The sequence below is a fragment of the Hyperolius riggenbachi genome, chromosome 5 (assembly GCF_040937935.1).
Source record: "Hyperolius riggenbachi isolate aHypRig1 chromosome 5, aHypRig1.pri, whole genome shotgun sequence".
In the NCBI taxonomy this organism is placed as follows: Eukaryota; Metazoa; Chordata; class Amphibia; order Anura; family Hyperoliidae; genus Hyperolius; species Hyperolius riggenbachi.
The window spans coordinates 269,855,491-269,872,767 of NC_090650.1; the positions used below are offsets into that span (position 1 = coordinate 269,855,491).

The 17,277-nt window shown below is 42.3% G+C and overlaps 1 protein-coding gene across 1 annotated transcript in view; it reads right to left on the bottom strand.

The window, feature by feature from the left end:
- The window catches only part of RANBP9 (RAN binding protein 9), a 99,756-nt gene that overhangs the window by 55,763 nt on the left and 26,716 nt on the right, over positions 1 to 17,277 (bottom strand). Inside the window, exon 2 of the mRNA XM_068236918.1 lies at positions 2,111 to 2,222. Within this exon, the coding sequence (XP_068093019.1) occupies positions 2,111 to 2,222 (112 nt within the window). The remainder of the gene's footprint in view (positions 1 to 2,110; positions 2,223 to 17,277) is intronic.

Genomic DNA, 17,277 nt, shown 5'->3' on the forward strand with positions numbered 1-17,277 from the left:
CAGCTAATAGGAGAGAAATGCAATCCCACACACAGTGCAAATGCTTCAATGAAGACAGGAGTAGGCATACAGCAAATAATATACTGTGTAATAATATCTATGGTCATGAGCAATGCTGTATAACTATGGTCAGGCTTGGTTCCCACCTGCTGCTGCATCACATGCGACCATGGAGTGGACAGTCTAGTGTCCACTCTGATGCTCCGCTGTGGTCTGGCTTGAACCCAGGGCACATGTGTTACCACCCCCAAGGCTACATAGGAGAGCGCATTTGCCTGCATGGGATTATCGCAGCCCCCTCATACCTGAATGGATTTCACGGATCCGTTGCAGTGTGACAAGTATGTGTGTGTGTGTATAATATATATATATATATATATATATATATATATATATATATATATATATATATATATATATATATATATATATATATATATATATATATATATATATATATATTTATCAGGAGCCATTCACTGTCAGTTTTGTGATGAGCAGAGAATGGACATTAGTGAATGAATGAGGTTTACAGTGTAGTGATAACCAAAAACAACCTAACAGGAAACAAGGGGGGGCGGTGGGAGGAAAAGGACTGTAAAGAGCTGTATATTGGGTAAGGTGTGAGCCAACCAAATCTCTTTTTATGCACGGTTTACTGTTGACATGTTGCTGTCTAACAGCTGAGAATTTAAAGACACTGAGGAAGATACCTCACACAACTGTCACCAATATTATTGTGGTCACAGCCAGCAACCTATGCACCAATGTTATTGTGGTCACAGCCAGCAACCTATGCACCAATCACAGCCAGCAACCTATGCACCAATATTATTGTGGTCACAGCCAGCAACCTAGCTAAGTGCATCTTTATATGCCGTACAGGAAAAATGATTAACACTAAATGCTTTAAAAAAAAAAAAAAAAAGTGAGGACAGTATGTGGACAGCTATGTTTATTGAGTGCATAATAGTCATTATTGTGCCCGTTTCCTTTTATATTACTATGTTTTCCTATAATGTAACCCAGAACAATTCTGAGTGAACACAACAGGCACTCTTTAATTTGCTTTTATTCTGTAAATCATGATTATCCAGGGATTGAAAAATCTCAGAAGACAGGTAGGCAAGGCTTCTGTAAAAAACACCAAACCTACAGTTGGATCCTAAAATTTGAGTTTTTATCTAATGGTTGTCAACTGAGCTAGCCCTTACAAAATTCATTCTGACTCCTGCATTGGACAGACTGGCTTCTCGAGTTCATATTATTTTGTCCACCACCAGTTCCTCCCAAACTTCCTGGTGTGATTTTCTTCTTTAGTTCAAGGTGTGTGTACACACAAACTTCTTAGGACAGTTCAAAGTGGAGGTTTGTACAAAATGAGTTGCTACCCTACAGGCTAGATAGAAATGCATTCTGTTGCTATGGAGGGGCGGGCGGGACAGCATGGCGCTTGACAAACAGCACAGAATGGGAGGAGTAAGAAGAATACTTGCCTGGGCCTGTGCTCAGATGAGGTGATTCAGAAGTCTAGATCTCTCACACGCATCGAGGCCGCATACAAGCTAGATTCTTGCCAGACCAGATCGGCTACCTTGGCCAAGAACCATCTAGCGTGTGCACAACTTATGGGAGCCCCAATGCCTCAGCAAGAGATCTGGCCTACCGATTCAACCAGTCTGACCACGGACCAGGGCTGTCATTCTGCCCATTATCCCTCCCGCTCTGTGCCGCTTTATTGTGCCTCTGCCCTTCTCCATAACAACAGAACACATCTAGGTTACAGAAACGTCTGTACAGAACTTGGCCCCAAACTGTCTCCCAAGGGATCAAATATCAATCCCTGAAGGTGACAGCAATTGTTCACAAGTACTCACCCTTAGGCTGAAACAAGATTTATACACTTGGAACAATGGTTTTAATTCATACAATGTCTGGGGAAGATGGAACCTTTCCAATAAATAATAATGATGTGATCTGGTAAACCTGAAATGTACACTATTGATTTGTCAGATGTAATCTCTATCTCTGGTGACAGCTCCGCTTCACAAGGTCTTTGTAATTATTTGTTTCCTCTGCTGGCTGAATATCCACAAGGTGAAATACATACCCATCTCTGCCTTTACTAATAATCTTCACTTCAAAATAGTATATTCCACACGCAGCTGGGATGGGGTGTGTAGCCCGCACTGAAGCAGCATCTCTCGAGGTTTTCCCATGTCCTGTGTTTAGGCAAAACAAAGAATATGTTAAATAATGCTAAATGAATATCCCCATCAATTGGCTGTTTGAGCAGTATACGGTTAATGCAAAAAGTACAAAATGAGCAGAATAAAAGGGATAAAAGAACAAATTTCCAATTAGAGTTTATGCTTCTAAAAGATTTCATTATACATGGATAGCTGCCTAGGATACACGATAATTCTGTGGCATATAGTTTATAACAGGGATGTGGAGTTGGTAAACTTGGTACAAAAATCATCCGACTCAGTTTATGAAAACACCTACTCTGACTCCAGGTACTCAAAATGGCTCAGACTTCTTAGGCCCCGTTTACACTTAATCAGTTGTGTTAAAGAGACTCTGAAGCGAGGATAAATTCTATTTTTTTAACTTGTATTCCTGTCACTGAGTATAACAGCTGCTAAACCCCAGCTATCCCGCGGCAAAACGAGGTTAATACCCCCAAATCCCCCTGCAAAATCCACAACTTTCTTGGTCGTAGATTTTGCTGCTCCTGGAGGCAGAGCTATGAGCTGCATCTTTGCCTCCAAGCGCGTCAATTGCCGCGTGGACCACCGCCTCTCCTTGCCCATCTCAGTGAAGGAAGGCTGAGAGGGGCGGGGAGAGGCAGCAATCAGCGGGGATTGACGCACTGAGAGGCAGAGCTACAGCCATTAGCACTGCCTCATTCAGGAAGCGCTCCCTGGGCACCACGGAGGGGATTTGGGGGGTATATAGACTCCTCGTTTTGCCGCGGGATAGCGGCAGTTTAGCAGCTGTTCTAGTGATGGACAGGAATACAAGTTAAAAAATAGAATTTATCTTTGCTTCAGAGTCTCTTTAAGTGTGAACTGTGCCATAGGAAAACATGGGCATTACTTGGAAAATGAGTAAGTGCAAACGGGGCCTTAAAGAGAACCTGAACTGAAAATGATAAGTCAAAATAACCATACACATGCCATACTTACCTCTTGTGTAGTCTACTCATCAATCTCTTTCTCCTGTCCTGTGTCCCATTTGTCCACTGTGATCAATGGAATTCTCTGTCCTCCATTTGAAAAATAGCAATTACCCCATAACAGCTTCCTGGTCAGCACACTGTTAAACCATAATAATCACCCACGTGAGCCATAGGGAAACATGGACATTACCTTGCACATTCGGTTTTAACTGACAGTTGCTGATGTATAACTGACAGCAACTGGTATATTTCAGTTCTGACAAAATGTGGGCCTCAATTCACTAAGATCATGCTGGAGATAATAAGGCAAGAGAAAACTTATAGTGAAGAGAGTTATCTCTTCATTCCTTGAGTTACCTCCCTGTAGTTATTTTCACACGCAGTTAATTAACAGCCTGTCTTTAACTTTACAATTCTGGAGTTATATTAACCCATTCAGGTTCCGTCATTTTCACGTGAGAAATGTTCACCTCCCATTTATTAGCCTATAACTTTATCACTACTTATCACAATGCACTGATCTATATCTTGTTTTTTCCGCCACCAATTAGGCTTTCTTTGGGGGGTACATTTTGCTAAGAGCCACTTTACTGTAAATGCATTTTAACAGGAAGAATAAGAAAAAAAATGGAAAAATTCATTATTTCTCAGTTTTCAGCCATTATAGTTTTAAAATAATACATGCCTCCATAATTTAAACTCACGTATTGTATTTGCCCATATGTCCCGGTTATTACACCGTTAAAATTATGTCCCTATCACAATGTATGGCGACAATATTTTATTTGGAAATATAAGGTGCATTTTTTCCATTTTGCATCTATCACTATTTACAAGTTTAAAATAAAAAATATAGAAATATTTCATCTTTACATTGATATTTAAAAAGTTTAGACCCTTCGGTAAATATTTACATTTTTTTTTTTTTTATTGTAATTGTTTTTTTGTTTTTTTTTTATACTAAACATTTTATTTGGGTACTTTTGGGAGGGTGGGAGGTAAACAATAGATTTATAATGTAAATGTGTGTTAATTCTGGTTTTTTTTTTTTTTTCAGGTGTAGTATTACTTTTTGGCCACAAGATGGCGGCCATGAGTTTGTTTACATGACGTCACTCTAAGCATAGCACGCGCTTAGAGTGACGCATCAGGAAGAAGACGGCCAGAAAAAGCTCAGCTTCCGAGAGAAGCTGTCGCTTTTTCAGCGGGGGAGAGGAATCAATGATCGGGCTCCGTAGCCCGATACATTGATTCCTTGGCTACCGAATCCGCGGCTGGGAGTGCGCGTGCACGATCGGCCGCGGGGGCGCGCGGTAGCGCGCATGGTTCCTGGACGTAGAAACTACGTCCAGGAACCAAAATAGGTTAAGGATTGAAGAGTTAACTTAAAGACAGACGAGTTAACTTTAGGTTTTCCTGAGGTAAAATGTTTCTTGAATGCTACATGCCTCATCACCATGGTGATAACTCTAGAAACGTTATTAAAGACAGGAGATAAGCTTAGTCAATTGAGGCCATTGTCAGAACTAGACGGGATCACTGTAAAAAGAAAATGGTGAGCTTCTGAGAGGAACTGACAGTGAGTTTAGTATGTAATATTCGTTTGCAGTTACGTCGTGTGTTTATTTTAAACAATTTTACTTGCTTTTGGTTCCCTTTAAGGGCTCTTTCACATTAGATAACGCTTGCAGGAGCAGTTTTCTGCACACGTTGAATAGGCTGCGGCGTGTTATCGGGATGTTGTGGTGCGACACTGAGTAGCGGTGGTAGTAAATTAACCCGGCAGGAAAATGCTGATTCCCGACAAAATGCTCCCGGGTGCGTCTTACCGCAACGCATCAAAACGCAGCATCTGATATGAAAGGTAAAAAAAGACTTTCATTTTACCTTGGTTAACGCAAAGTTTCAACTTTGTGTTGAAACGCCGAAAAAGGGCTCTAGTGTGAAAGAGGAACGGTCGCGAAAATCTTAAAATAAAAAACACAATTAAGAAGTACATTTCTCCTGGAGTAAAATGAGCCATAAATTACTTTTCTCCTATGTTGCTGTCACTTACAGTAAGTAGTAGAAATCTGACATTACCGACAGATTTTGGACTAGCCCATCCTCTGATAGGGGGTTCTCAGGGTTTTCTTTATTTTTAAAAGCACTTCGTGAGAGGCTGGCCAGCATCTTTGTATTAATCATTTTCAGGGAGTGTCTTTATAAAGAATAAAGGCCATGTTGAGAATCCCCTATAGAGATGGACTAGCCCAAAAACTGTTGGTAATGTCAGATTTCTACTACCTACTGTAAGTGACAACAATGTAGGAGAAAAGTAATTTATGGCTCATTTTACTCTGAAAGAAATGTACTTCTTATTTGTATGGGTTTTAAATTTTGAGATTTTTGCAATGGTTCATCTTTAGTCTAATACTTACCAAGGATTTGGTACAAAAATCATCCGGCTGACTCCTCAGTTTATGAAACCTCCGACTCCAGGTACCCAAAAGTGCTCCGACTCCTTGACTGACTGCACAGCCCCGGTTTATAAACATTCAAGGGGAACCCATCACGGTCAGGCATTCTATAAATGGGGACGTCACAGCGTGGCAATCTCCAGATAGGGCAATCTCAAGGAGTGGTTTTATGATAGCTCCGTTTAAGGTAGATACAGGGCTGTGGAGTTGGAGTAATTTTGGGTCGGAGATTTCATAAACTGAGGAGTCGGAGTCGGATGATTTTGTACAAAATCCACAGCCCTGGTAAGTATTAGACTAAGGAGTCTGAGCCATTTTGGGTACCCACAGTCGGAGGTTTAATAATCTGAGGAGTCTGAAGATTTTTGTACCAACTTCACAGCCCTGGGTAGATACCTACCATAAAATGTATTCAGCTTAGAGAAGAACTACTGTAGTCACTTTTCGACTCCTATGAAGTGGCATAACAACAGGAAAGACCACTTCCTGGACCTGTGTTATTATGGGGTTCAGGTCTACATTGATAGACTTCACTAGCTCACATTTGTATTCACCATTCTAGAACGAAGCGATGTAAAGCATGGTACACACCTTCAATTTGATTGGCCACTCACTCACCAATTTTACCATGAGGGTCAACAGATATTGAATACTATGAGAAGATTGTGTAGCTGAGCTCTCATACTCTCAGTGGCAAAATTGGTCAGTGATTGGCTAATCAAAGCTGAAGGTGCGTACCAGGCTAAAGCAAAATGCTTGGCCAACCCTTGTTTAAGCTACTAGTAATGCCACTCAAACCATTAAAAAAGGGAGTATACCAGAATTGTTTGCTTTAGGCACATAGTGATTTCACCACTTTCTGCATACAGTTTGATCAGTTTGATCATCCTGAATCAGAGTCAAAAAGGAAAAAAAGAATCCCTTACATCCAGCAAGGAACTCCCAGAGTAAGATTTCTTGGGTTTGTGGGTTGGCAAGGCCAATCCAGTCACTCTCATTACACTACTGCTCAACAGTCAATCCCTGCTGGAACTTTTCACCTTATGATTCTCGACTCAAACAGAATTACAAAGTGTCAGTTTACCATGCAGAAGAAAGAACAGATGTTAGCAGTGTGTCACTACTATGCATGAGTCAATAAGTGCAATCAGTCACTTCATTGCCTCCTCAAGACTCGTGGGCTTATTTAACCATATCTGGCATGTACTACAGCACAACGCACTGTCAACTGAGTTTGTAATACTTTCTGTGGCACATTATTTTCTTTTGCTACAAAAACAATGTCCTACTGTTTTGGTACAGCTAACTGGATTACAATGAATTGCTTTACTACACAAAACTTTATACTTTATGTATTTTTATTCAGAGTGTTATATTCTAATAGGATTACTAAAACTTTCAGACAAATGCAAAGAGTTACAAACACAAAATGGAGTGCTTTCTTTTTAATATACTGAAGGTTTGTAAAGAAAGCAGAAATGGAGCCCCACCTAAAATGTCTTGGTAACTGACATGCAGTTCCCAGCAGACTGTACAGAAAACAGGCCTGCAGCACATCTGCCTCACTGGCAGGACTACAACTGACAATATAGTTTATAAACAAACATCAGCATACTAAAGTATTTGCTTTGAAGACGAGATACTATGTAACTATACTAATACACCAAGTGTAAGGCTCTCTCTCACTGGTATAGATGTGACTATGACAGTAGCTAGGCTACACATCGCAGCTGGTTATATTTTACTTGGATTAACTTATGGATACACATTTCTTCACACTTACCCTCCAAGCTTTCCCAGGCAAAAATGATTCAGAAAAGATTACCATAACCAGTCACTTCCAGCAGTACACTGCATTGGTCCATCAAATCCTTTTAGCAGCTACCTACCTCTAATGCAGCTGCATGCATCCAGAGTCAACTCCAAGTTTTATTTTTAGTGTATCTGAAGGGAAAATGGGCTCTTACCCAAGTGTAGGGAAGCCTCTGGATAATCCAGAGACTTCCCCCGCCCCCCTCGCCGTTCCAGCACTGGAACCCACTGAAGCCTGTTGACAAGGGCTCTGCACCGAAGCTCAACTGCACTGTGCAAGCAACTCACACCTGCGGAGTAGCATAGAGCCGAACAAGCAGGGTCTCCTAACTACTGCGCAGACGCGTGCCATTCTGCGCAGTTAGGCCATGCTTGTTCAGGTACAGGAGTGTGGCCACAAACTTTTGAGCAGGGCTGTGGAGTCGGAGTCGTTGATTTCATAAACTGAGGAGTCGGATTCGGGAGTCGGATGATTTTTGTACAAAATCCACAGCCCTGTTAAGTATTAGACTAAGGAGTCGGAGTTGAGGTGTCGGAGCCTTTTTGGGTACCCGGAGTCGGAGTCGTGGTTTCAAAAACTGAGGAGTCAGAGTTTGAGTCTGAAGATTTTTGTACCGACTCCACAGCCCTGCTTTTGAGGGTCCCAGCACTTGGTCGGTGGTCTGGAGGAGGACGTAGGAAGCTCCAGAGGATCCAGAGGCTTCCCTCTGCCAAGGTAAGTTTCTATATTTTAGACCTGTGGATCTCACAAGTTTGCTTTAAATCCCATTCTGTATAAAATAGTTTGTAAAGTACAAAAAGGTAGAAAAGTCTGAAAATCTTTTTGTTGCATTACTCTTTTTTAATTATTGGCTGGGCCTGCAAAATCATCTTCCTGCAACATGGTGAGACGGAATAGTAGTTTGTGATCTGTTCACACTCTTCCCCCAATTCCATCATTACCTACATGAGGCAGTCAGAGAGGAGCTGGGCACCAGCCAGTCTTTCAATATTACAGAGAGCTGGTCACTTGACTCTGCCTAGTACTTCCCGATTCTGCTGAGAGACCAATTCTTTAAGGCCAGCACTGGGGCTACGTTTTTGTAGGCAGTGTGGATACTTTCTATAGGTTTATTGCAAAATGTATGGTTATGAGACTTACAAAACTTTGTGCATTGTTAAAACATATGCTATCAACTGCATTTTTTTTAATGGAGGTCAAACTAGATCTTTAAAAAGGTGCACATGTGCTGTCTAAGCAGCTTTGAGCAGTTTACGTTTTACTCTGTAGACATACCCTGTGAAAATCTACTTTACACTACTAAGCTTATAAAGATAAAATTTTAGTCACTATGGAGCTCAGGAAAGGTGTATTGATTCTGGTGTTCATAAAACTATTCTCCAATTTCCAGGGCTGTGGAGTCGGAGCAATTTTGGGTACCCGGAGTCAGAGTTAGAGTCTGTGATTTCATAAACTGAGGAGGTGGACGATTTGTGTACAAAATCCACAAACCTGGTAAGTATTAGACTAAGGAGTCGGAGTAGAGGAGTCGGAGTAATTTTGGGTACCCGGAGTTGGAGGTTTCATAAACGGAGTAGTCAGAGTCGGAAGATTTTTGTACCGACTCCACAGCCCTGCATTTCTTTGGTGGATGTGAAAAAAGTTGTCTTGTGCCATCATAAAGAAAGAGAATTTCCATTGTGGGGAATGGAATAGATAGAATCAATAGAAATACAGTTCATAAGACAAGACTCTTGGTCAGAGATACGACTTTTGACCTCTTTACAACAGGCTCTGCAATTCTGTGCTCTGGACACAAGCAGCTTCTGAATGTCAGGTCTGTCATAAATTCCACCTTTGTGAAGCTAATGTATATTTCTAGGTCAGACTACAGCACAAAATTGCTAGCTCTTCCTGCATTTCAGAATACCCAGATAGCTCATGGTAACCCAGAAGCACTAGGAGAATATAAGGGGCTAAAAGACTCCCACCCATGAAGCCCTCTTACTAAAAAGCTATGCCAAATATATTTTAGCCTTAAAACAGAAGGTATTTGAAAATCTGAGATGGTACACTGTACCCTATTTATACCTCTTTTGGGCTTCATCCAGCCCCATGTGGACTGTGGGTTCTCGCCATCCTCCTCGGCCGCTTCGTTCTCCCATAGAAAGCTCAGATCATTTTGGCCAATCAGGCTTTTTTGTGCATGCGCATTTTTTTTCTTTTGCTACAAAAACAATGTCCTACTGTTTTAGTACAGCAAACTGGATTAAAATAAACTGTCCCATAGAAAGCTCCAATAATTTTGGCCAGTCAGGCTCTTCTGGGCACGCGCCGTGCAGAAGAGCTCCGACTTTCCAAACGATCAGAGCTTTTCACAGGAGAACAGAGCGGCAGGGAAGGACGGCAAGGGAGCCCACGGTCCACATAGGGGTGGAGGAAGCCCAGGTAAGTATAAATCAGGCACAGTGTACCAGCTCGGGTACTTTTTAAGTGAACAAGTGTTTCCTATGATGCATCACTTTTGAATATGCAAATAATTTCTGTGGCATTATCCAACTGTCCTATTGATTTACTTGTATCCCTGCTAACGCTAGTTTGCAGTCGCTGTCCATCACTGGCATATGTACCATTACTTTGAGGGCCCTTTCACACTGTTGGTGCGTTGCGGCGATTTACCACACTGCTACCGCAGGGCAGTTAAAGTCTATGGGTGCTTTCATATTACCTGCAGTGCGGTGCGTCGGAAGTCCTCAATCTGACGTGCTTCCATAACTGTTAGTGTGCGTATCTGCGTCGAAATGCGTTGGACCGGAAGTCTATGGTGACGCAGGTATTTTAAAAGGTTAGTGGCAGCAGTGCGATGACATGGCGACGTGCATAGGCGTATTTTTACAATACGCTTCTATGCACTTCCGCATACCAGAAACAGGAAGTGACTGCAAGCGCGCTTTTCTTCCTGTTTGGCTGGATGCCAGAAGGGGAATACCGCATAGTAACGTGGTATTCCCTGAAGTGTAAAACTGGCCTTAAGGGCACGTTTCCATGTTTCTGCAACAGACTCTGTACCCGTACTGATGCAAAATCGCATTTGTATGCCTTTACTGTGCCATGCATGGCTATAGGGATTTGGATGCATGCTCCGGAAAACTGCAGCATGCATCATTTTTATTTATTTTTTACTTGCCTGCATGAGATTCAGATGCAACCCACTGATTTCAATAGGCTGCGTTTCTGCATCTGAAATGGTGTATGTTAAAAGGTCATGATTGGCAGCTATTGGAAATATGCCCTCCTCAAGCAATACTTATGACATAGCAAAAGATCGCTACAGCAGAAATTCAAACGTTTTAAATCTCCAGTAATTCATTTAAAGCCGAAAGAGTAACATTTTCAAATTACGCTGTGTCAAAATGCTCAGAAATGATCACTGTGATCGAATCTGCTGTAAAAATCGATAACGCAAATGTTGACCGATCGATTTCCATCCAAAAAGCGATCTGTCCTGGCGGAAAATTTTACTTGATCGCGGGCGAGTCCGGAGCATGTTGTTATCGGCGATCGATTCGGGACGACTGACACAGCATAGCAGCAGCAATACATTACCTGTCGGCCGGAGCGAGCCCCCTGTCCGTGCTGACACTTTCTCCAGCTGGCCTGTCTCCTCTTCACTTCCTGTCCAGTCCTGTGATGAGTGGAAGTACATATCAGTTGAAAGACGGTGCGGACCCTTTCAACTGATATGTACAAATCCCTGTGACTCCAGGGGTGGTCACAGCACGTCAAATCCATTGGTGCGGATGTGATTGAGTCAATGAGTGGAAGTACAAACAGTAGAGGGCGCTGTACTGTTTGAACTTCGGCTTGTCACAGGAGAAAGTTTCAGCATGGACCCGGGGACGCCGGCAGACAGGTAATGTACTGCTACTGGCTGGGGCAGCACACGGGAGCGGCGAGCAGACGGCAGCCCAAATGGTTGTGAATCGATTTCAAGCTGAAATCGATTCAAAATCTGTGTGCAGTAATGGGCAGCCATTAGATCCCTCTCCCTAAATTCTACTAAAACTGGCAGTCACCACTTATGACTCATCCTAGTTGTTTGTAACTGTTTTACTTCAAACATTCTATTTCATGGGGCATTAACCTTACTTTATCCACTCCCTAAAGGAATAACACAGGTACTAATGTCAAAGTGGACCCATAAAAAAATAAAAAAAAAATAAAGCTGCACTTCATAAAAATACTGATCTACCTACTGGATCCTAAACTTCAGGGGGTCATAAATCTCTCCTTCCACCAAAGGGCTCGTTCACATCTAGGCAATTAGTGGGCGATTCCCACTAATCGCCAAAGCACTAGATTAAGTATGTGATCTCACTGCCGCAATTGCTGCCGATTGTGGCCATTTCCCGATTAGCGGCAATCGCAAACACTTTACATGCAGCATTTTTCGGCGATTCGGGAGCGATCGCGATTAGCATGCTATAGAAGCGCTAAATGCGATCGCTCATCAAATGTGAATTTGTACAGTAATTTTCCCGCGAGTGTATGTGAATGGGTCTACAATTATGCCAGACTCTACACTGCAGTAAGTGGAAGGTAAAGATGGTCAATGAGATGCAAAAACTTCCGAAATTATGCAAATGTATGCAGCTTGTCCATTTTCATACTTTTGCATAAATTTGCATCAACTCTGATGAATTTGCATCTCATTGACCATCCCTAGTGGAAGGCTAACTTTACAATTTCTAACACTGTCCCACACTGCATTCTAAGATCCAGGCAATTGTCTCCTGTACTCACAACTCCTTTCGTTACAATTCCTATGTATAGTGCTAACAATTTTAGGCAGCACTTTGTATAGCCCATGGTCAAGGCACCAATTCCCCCTACTGCAGTCATCTTCTGATATGAAACAGCCTCTAAAGAGGGGTCGGGACTCAATCCTTTGGGCGACAATGCGGGGCCGAGGCTGTACTACTGTTGCTATTTAGGGGGGAGGTGGGCTGACGAACTGGCACACAACGTTGAGGTTTGCTTTGCTTGAAATTTGTGTTCTGACCCGAATAATTCAGAACAACGTTCGGCTTCTGAACGCTCATCCTTAGTTGCAATGTGTGTGGGGGTGGAGTTGGAAATTCAACAGAGCGGCACAGGCGTGTGAGCAGGGAGAACAAAAAGGTATTGGCCGTCACTCGGACGCATTGATCCACTTGGCGGGTAGCTGGTCAGGTGGCTGTTGGGGGCTTCTGTATACACATGGGATTAATCTGATATCTTTAATCTAGGGTGTATATGGGTCTTTACTGGCTGTTTAGGAAAACTGCTCCATGTTTTCTCCAATTTTCTGAGGAATGGTTTGACTGCCGATTTAGCAATATTACACCTGTTTTTCTCCACTTTTCTGAACACAGATTTTAACAAATTAGTCTCCACTCCAATATGATGCCCCCACTGCTGTCACCAATGCAGTGTTCCCCAGTAGTATAGGGTGAGAAGAAAACAACAGTACCTGGCACCAAAATGCAGCAGGGCAGAGCAACTGGAGCTGGGATACATCCAACGATTCTTTGTATTGTCCAGTAAAGAAGAGAAAACGGGGCACCACTTCTTAAAATCCCTTTATTCCAGTTGGGAGATAGCAGGTACAGAGCAGCGGGGGAATCCAGTGCCTGACAGCTGTTTCGCTGGGTTAAACCTGCTTCTTCAGAAGCAGGATGTACATTCTGGTGCCTTTTTTTCTCTCTTCTTTACTGGACATTCCCCAGCAGTATGTAGCAGGCCTCACACCTCCACAGTGACTCTTGCCTAATCACTAGGTTGTTAAATTATGTGCACACCTAATAAAACTGTAACCTGAAATGGTTGTTCCCGTTTATATAAAGAGATCATTGTACAGACACACTGCTCAGCTCTCTGACAAGCAGTCTGTCTGTTATATGGAAGGGGACAGGGTGGAAGCAGATGACACCCAGCTGCAGGCACAACAATCGCATGGGCCAAGGATTTTCTGTCAGCAATGGAGGGAAGACCAGGGGGACACATGTAAACACTCTGGATTTCCAACCAAAACGATCACAAGGCTTGCCAAAAGGTGCACACTAAAGGCACAATTTTTAGTGAAAAATCACACAGACAAGCTATCAGATAAATGAGATCAGATTGGCAGAAAATAAACCTTATTGATGTCCAAAAGGACTGTGAACAATTCTAATGGTAATCGTTCAACGACAATTTAGCCGATCAGAAAACTGTTTCTATAACCAGTTTTGATGAATAGGAAGTATAGATTGGTTAGTTAGATGGTGAAGTAATCGATGTATTACAACATTTTATTTCTGATTTCCGGCACCTTTAAGCATGCATAGAGCTTTACTGTAGAATTTAAGCCTGATGGGCGGGGTCCTCTCCTCCTGTGTCAAAGTTACAGAAATTGTGTATGTACATCTCTGCAGTGATAAAAGGAAATCTAAAGCGAAGAAGAAAAAAAAAAAAACGAAAAAAAAAAAAAAAAAAAAACGGAAAAAAAAAAAAAACAGTTTAACTTACCTGGGGCCACTCGCAGCCCCCACGCAGTCATCCTGTGCCCTGCGCTGTCCTTCCAAGATGTAACAATCAAAATAGAAGACTGATCCCCACAGAAACCGCACCACACAAGTTTAAGTAACAAAAGCTTTATTGTATAACAATTAGGTTCCACCAATAAAATCAATTAAAATGAAAAATCCAGGATATCACACCATTGTATTAAACATGATATATGAATAAATATTACATACAATCATGAATTGGCTTCCAAAATGTTATTGATAAATGATGAATATCACCCCATGAATAGAGCAGGCTAAAGTGCTAGTGCTTATATCAAAAAGGAGGATCCCCCTAAATAATCAATGTAGGATCATAAAGATAAAGCAAGAGAGAGGAGGGACCCCGTGCATGAAGAAATGGTGAAAGTGGAAAAGCAGAGTAAAGTACCCAGCATGAAGTGATAGTGAGAAGGCTGGACGGCGCCAGCTCGCAACTGGGCATGCCCAGTTGAAGCCGCAATCGGCGGCGAAGGCTCTATTCCAGGGGCATCACACCGCTTCCAGGTATCCCCCAGCACTCGGGTAAGCTTCTTATCCTCGTCACGGTTGGTCACATCGAGCTGGCGCCGTCCAGCCTTCTCACTATCACTTCATGCTGGGTACTTTACTCTGCTTTTCCACTTTCACCATTTCTTCATGCACGGGGTCCCTCCTCTCTCTTGCTTTATCTTTATGATCCTACATTGATTATTTAGGGGGATCCTCCTTTTTGATATAAGCACTAGCACTTTAGCCTGCTCTATTCATGGGGTGATATTCATCATTTATCAATAACATTTTGGAAGCCAATTCATGATTGTATGTAATATTTATTCATATATCATGTTTAATACAATGGTGTGATATCCTGGATTTTTCATTTTAATTTATTTTATTGGTGGAACCTAATTGTTATACAATAAAGCTTTTGTTACTTTGTTAAACTTGTGTGGTGCGGTTTCTGTGGGGATCAGTCTTCTATTTTGATTGTTACAGTTCTCACAATCCCCTTCTGCACACACAGTTCAGATAGTATTATTTTTGAAGCTTTCATTATTTGTGACCGGTGCTTGCCCCTATGTTGGTAATTTACTATTGTCCTTCCAAGATGCTCCAGCCAGCAGCGGCAACCCCTGAAAGCTGGCCCTCCTCATCACGTTCCCGTTCACAGCAGCGTTCTGCGCATGCACGGTACGTGAAAATCACTACTGCGCATTTGCAGAAAAGTCCCGGGAATGGGCACGATTAGGATGCACACAGCTCGGGGCAGTGCATACGCATTCGTCTCTGGCTGGCCACCACCGGCCAGCTTTCAGGGGATCGCCGCTGCTTGCTAGAGAGGGTTTTGGAAGGACAGCGCAGCAACAGTATGACTGCAAGGCTTAAAGCGAAATCGTAACCAAAGATTGAACATCATCCCAATCAGTAGCTGATGCCCCCTTTTCCATGAGAAATTTTTATCTTTTCCCAAACGGATCATCGGGGGGTCTGTATGGCTGATATTGTGGTGAAACCCCTCCCACAGTATGTCAGCACCACGGTACTGACATCACACTATGGGAGCCTTGTTGCATTGTGGGAAATAACAGCTGTTTCCAACTGCCAAAAATCTCTTTCCTCACCACCTGCCAGCAGTAAAAATGTCGGCACGTGATAAATGTCAGAATGTAAATCAGGTAGAGGAAAGATTTTACAATGGGAAAGCATTGACTAAATTATTTATGAATTGTAAAAATTAAGCTTTTTTTTCATCGTTCTTTTCATTGAAGTGCCTCTTTAAATAAACCTTTAAAAAGCATCAGGTTGTGATGGAACATTAGTTTTTTTTGTTTGTATACAACAAACATCTTTAGCAAAAAAATGTAAAATACCCAAAGACTGCTTTCCACTGAAGAAAAATGATGCCAAAAGTGAATAATATCAGCATACATTGTCTTGCTAGTCTTCAGTATCTACATGTCGTGACAGAGCTTTTGTTTAAAACACATAACTTTGGTGAAGAGCATGTAGCAGCACAGCATAGTAACAGAAACAGTGTGTAGAGAAAATGATTAGGCCACCACACCTTCTACAGATGTATTGAACATACTGTACTCAGGAAACCATTTTGTATAAGCGGACTAAAAATAGCCCTGCTACTCGGCACAAAGTATTATGTTCTGCACTGGAAACGTCTGCTTCCAGTCACAGCTTACACAGAGAAACAAAACTTCATATGTATACAAGCTGAAGCAGTACATGAATATAGTCATTCCAACATTAACCCTTGAGATGCCATAAACCAGCTCCCATCTGTAACATGCATCAGCTGGCTGCGATGAATTTCCATTATACCAATAAAACTGATATAAGGCTCAATTCACACTGTACTGGCTGAACTAGTCCTGTAAAAACTGATCTGTTTTCCATTTAAAAGGATCTGTTGGTTACATTGGGCATCAGTTTTTTGTTTTTTTTAATTCAGTTCCCAGTTCTGTTTGCCACCCACTTGGTAACTCGGTACCTGTTGCAATGTTTCTACTGCCGTTGTCAATTTGGGTCCATGCATGGAAAAAAAACGCTGTATACCAATCCCAGCATAAGCATCTCAGGCTCACATTTAGTTTGCAATAGACAAATGGGAATAGACACTCCCCAGGGAGGATTTTCACTACTCCGAGAACCAATGAGAATCCTGCCTGAGGAGGGATGACTTCCATTAGTCTATTGAAAAGCAATGGGAGCTTGAGATGCTTCTGCTGGGGCTCTGGGGTTGGTATACCAGTGTTTCTTCTGTGCAGGGATCCGAATGGAAAGCAGCGGCAGAGGACCCAAAATGGACAGCGCTATCCGCTTTGTCCAGCGGATCTGCAAAAATCCCGTACGGTCTATACTTGCATTACGGTTGTCAGACCTGAACAAATGGATGTGTTCCAAACAGACTGATTTGAATGAAACCTATTGCTTTGCATAGGAGCCATTCGGATCCGTTCCGTTTAATTTCAATAAATGGAAAGTTTTTTTTCTGGCAGTGTGAACCCAGCCTTAAGCAGGCCATACACATCACTTTCTCCTGTTGATATACAGCGATTTAATCACTTGGCCTGACTGCTCAAATGATTTTCAGCCCAAATGCTTGGCTGGTCGATCGATCTGGGTAGAAAATGTCAGTAGATTGGCAGCAGATTGGAAGTGCATTGCTATTGTCGTTCAATTTGGCAGCTGATGAAGGTACTCATCTGTCTGCTGCATGGCCTGGTCACGGCTTCTCCCCAGGCGCCTGTGTGAAATAAT